The sequence below is a fragment of the Haplochromis burtoni genome, unplaced genomic scaffold (assembly GCF_018398535.1).
Source record: "Haplochromis burtoni strain Fernald_Lab_line unplaced genomic scaffold, NCSU_Asbu1 Contig_645, whole genome shotgun sequence".
Taxonomy (NCBI): Eukaryota; Metazoa; Chordata; class Actinopteri; order Cichliformes; family Cichlidae; genus Haplochromis; species Haplochromis burtoni.
The window spans coordinates 234,766-239,174 of record NW_024583006.1 but is presented as its reverse complement, the minus strand read 5'-3'; the positions used below and the strand labels follow the sequence as shown (position 1 = coordinate 239,174).

At 42.0% G+C, this 4,409-nt stretch overlaps 1 protein-coding gene across 3 annotated transcripts in view; it reads left to right on the top strand.

Moving 5' to 3' along the window:
- Positions 1–108: 108 nt before the first annotated feature.
- The window catches only part of csf1rb (colony stimulating factor 1 receptor, b), a 25,091-nt gene continuing 20,790 nt past the window's right edge, over positions 109–4,409 (top strand). For all 3 annotated transcript variants that reach the window (XM_014329923.2, XM_014329924.2, XM_042215026.1), the window contains exon 1: positions 109–289. In XM_014329923.2, the coding sequence (XP_014185409.2) occupies positions 124–289 (166 nt within the window). In that variant the 5' untranslated portion in view covers positions 109–123. The remainder of the gene's footprint in view (positions 290–4,409) is intronic.

The window sequence follows — 4,409 nt, the reverse complement described above, 5'->3', positions numbered from 1 at the left end:
GGTCTGCAGCATCAGTTACCATGGTGATGGTCCAGGTAAGAAGTGAACCAATTTGATAGTACAGAAACCAGCTGAAGTTACCTGTGGATCAAATTTAGAGGACTGAGCCCCTCCTGTGATTGGATGCAAGGAGGAGGGGAGGGGCAGCTGAGCGCTCGGTGTTTCAGGAGGAAGTTGGACTCATTCAGTCAGATTCACTCTGACTTCAGCTCCAACAACACTGAGCGAGAGAGAGAGATGTGGCTCCACTGTCTGCTGCTTTTCATCGCCCTGAGCCGCTCTGCAGGAGGTAAGAAAACAAATCTGTTTATGTTTACTCTTTGTTTACCAAAACAAACTGTAAATAAACAACAGAAACAAGACTCTGAAACATTCAAAGTGATGAAAAGGAAAACCTGAAACTGGTCTCAGATCACAGTTACATTAGTAACATCACTTATTAATAATCAAATCAATAACATCAGGAAGCTTGTTTGTTTAATCAAACATCGATCAGTGATGTTCAATGAACAAAACAAATATTTTATTAAAAATGTTTACGACACATTTAATCTTTTCATGACCTGAAATTAACATTTTACTCTTTAAAGCCCGGCGTATCGTATCTGATTCATGTGTTTTTGTGACTTTTTGAGACTTCTACATCATCAGTGTGACTTTGTTTTACCCTCAAAACATTATACATGACACGTTTTTAATGACTAAATTGCAAAAATATGGCTTATGTAGCAAATATGGTGCAATTGAAAATTCATTTATATACAAATTAAAGTTTGATATATTTTTATATATATTGTCTGAAAGTTCAAAAAACTAAAGACTTCTGGCAGTTATTTCATGGTTCAGGTTTTAAAGGATTAATTTTATTTTAAGATTTTGTTATGTTATTACAGCTTGGTAATGGTGTCATTAGTTTATTACATGTTTATTACACGATTATCACATGTATATTATTCTTTTAGATAACACTGGAGCAACAGGAATGAAAATGGCTGATTTGTTGCTCAGATTGATGTTTTAATATTTCTAACTAATAAGTACTTTATAAATTATCATTTTTATATTTTCTGATGGTTTGTTTCTCTGAAAGAGAAAAGATTTTAATATAATATCAGACATGAAACACATGTTTTGCTCTTTGTTTCGTGAACCTGCTGTAAAAAGTTTTTATTTTGTTGACCAACTGCGTGGGTCATGTGACCTCAGGCTCTTATTGTTGTGGCTTTGAGCCATTCAGCAGCAGGAAACCAGGCGCTGCTTTCAGAGCGCTCGCAGGACAAAAGTTTGTGGACAGTTAAACTGCTGTTTGAACCACAGGAAGCAAATGTGCACAGCAGCGTCTGCACATAGCTTCAGTCAGAACCGGGGTCACCGGGTCAGGGCTGGAACAGCACGGCTGCTTTAACGTCTGATATTTTCCTTTTTAAATGATGTCGTGGAATCAGACCCAGGTTACTAATAACGTGTCTGTGCAGCGGTGGTTAACGTACACGTGGCGGGGGTGTCACAGTCCTCATTAGGAGGTCATGTTTAGTGCTTTTGTCCTCTGGATTCTGATTGGATCATTGTCAGCGCTTCTACCTGAAAACGGTGATTTCCATGAACATGATGCTTGGAGTGTTGTCAGCGTGGTCTGTAGTTCTGCTGAAAGTTGAAGTGATTTCTGTGTTTGTGTCTTCTTCACTTCCCTTGTTTGCTGCTTCATTTTTGTAAAATTTATAATTCAAGTTCTATAATTATTTTTTTAAATAAAGTTATAATGTTCCAGCTGTTATAATACCTGCTAATCAGTAACCTGCAGCTAAGTCCTCTGTTATTACAGTGCCCTCACAACAGCCATGTTATTGGTCACATGATGTCATTAAAATGCTCCAGCAGCACAAACATGTTCAGAGGTCCTGCTCGGGTGAAGCTAGCAGACAGCCAGCAGCTGCAGTCACCTGTGTCACCATCCACCTGTCAGTCGAAGAGGCCACGCCCCTAATAATGCAAACTTAAGTGAGTTGTAAAGCAGTAAGCACCGCCTTAAACCTGAAGAAGGTTGGAGGGTTTGCTGTGCTTCAGCAGCTGAAGGACACACACCCACACTACCGTGCCCACAGACACAGACAGCACAGAAACACGGGACCAGGACCTCTATCCAGACCCTGAACTCCTCATGGCTGACAGGAAGAGCAGTCGCACCTGCCTACAGATGTTCAATCAATACATCAGTACATTAGTGATCAATAATCAGCTGCCTCTTCTTTAGACACTGAAGCAATTTCTGACTTTGCTTTATTATCAGTTGAATAAAGAAAAACAGAATAGTTAGTTTTATACATGTTTCTTTCTCTAATAAATGCTGTAGAGTAAAGCAGACCCCTCACGTGCTCACCTGTGCTGAGTAGACACCTGTCTTACTGGTACAAGCCTGAGCGTTTACCCACAATGCACTTTGTGCATTATGAGACAGATCAAACGTGTTTGTGCTCCTGCACATCATGGATGTTAAACAGAGCCTCACAGAGCCTCCTACAGTAGGGTTAAACTGACCTGGAGTCAGCACAGAAAGCGGATTCTGTCCATCTGAATGTTTTCAGTTTGAGAAACATTTCATCATCATCAGGTGACTTCTTCAGTCTCAGCTGTCTGCAGGTTTCCAACCTTTTAAACAGGACATTTGTTTGACTGAAACCAGTAGCACTGTTGGACAATGGCCAAACAACGTTGGCTGATTGTGACCTACACTTACTTTCACACCTTGACCTGTGCAATTAGGTAGAGGATCAACAGGGGATTCATGACACCCTTGGGGGACACTCCTCTAGGACTTAAATCTGGGACTCTCGACCATTTGACCTACAACTGAAGAAGCTTCTTGGATGACACGTCTTCAAGAAACTTAAAGAAGTCCAGACATTTTTCTTTCCAAGCTCCCTAAACTACGATGACCTGGATGACTGAGAACCTACACAGACAACAATGGGCTGTATTACTCCTTGATTTGATGTTCTTCTGCCTCCCTGGCCACTGTGTCTGTGGGGATGGTGTTCGCTCTGTGTTGTAGCGTCCTGATGACGCCCAGTTTGTGCTCCGGTGGATGATGAGAGTCAAACCTTAGATACTGATCCGTATGTGTAGGTTTACGGTACACGTCAGCTTTTAGATGTCCCCCATTACTGATGGAAATCTCACAGTCTAAGAAGGCTAAGCTGTCACTTTTCATATCGTCCCTGGTGAATTTGATGAGTCGGTCCACTGAGTTAATGTGATCCATGAAATGTGAAACGTCCTGAGATTTGATTTTCACCCAGGTGTCATCCACATATCTGAACCAATGGCTTGGTGGTGTTCCAGGGTAGGATAGCAAAGCCCTCTTTCCCACTTCTTCCATGTACAAATTGGCCACGATGGGTGAAACTGGGGAGCCCATGGCACACCCATGTTTCTTCCTGTAAAACTGACCCTTGTATGTGAAGTAGGTGGAATGAAGACACAGTTTAAACACACTTGGTCGATGCTGAGAGCGGTCCTGTTGCTGAGGTTAGGTTCGTCCTGTAATCTCTTATGAACTACCTCCAACGCTTTAGTAGAAACTCCAGATCAGTTTCTACTCTGATAGTAGAAACTCCCACACACACAGACAGATTGATGAAGTACAAAAATGCTGAAACAAACCACTGAAATCAATAAATGTCATCCGTGTGCTGTGACTCGTGATGGTGTTACACGTGATGATCTGTGATTTAATGTGTTTTAATTTTTAAATATTTTATTAAATCAAACAAAAGTGCAGCAGTGTATGTGTGTGTGTGATTGTTCAGTGTGTTCAGTCTCCACCCTCAGAGGACAATCATTTCCCAGCTCTTTGTTGTGACCCTAAACGCAGCGCTGAGCTGTGACACTCCGCTGAGTCGCGTCCAAGCGGCGTAAACATGTGGTGATCGCTTCCTCCATGGCCTCCACCCCACTCCCACAGAGTCCTCAGAGAAGGAGAAGTAAAACGAGGAAGTGGGACAGAGGAGACCCTCACACGCACACAGACACACAGTCCCTTTGTGTGTGTGCGTGTGTGTGTTTGTGGTCTCTGGTAAAAATAAGAAAATGTGTTTCCTGACTCTCTGAGGTTTCAGCACCCCCCCAATTGAAACCTCCCAACTGCAGCACTTTCTCCAAATAGTGAAAACCTCGTATGTCCGCTCGGTCTGACGACCTCACAAGCTGTTAGCCAATCGTTACTGATTATTGATCGTTGACTCAATGAGAGGTTTTGGTTGGATCTTCTCACTCTGAACTTTGTGTGTCTGAAGTTTGTGTTTCTGAAGGTTGTGTGTCTGATGTTGGTGTGTCTGAAGTTTGTGTTTCCAACGTTTTGTATTTCTGATGTTTGTGTGTCTGAAGTTTGTGTTTCCAACGTTTTGTATTTC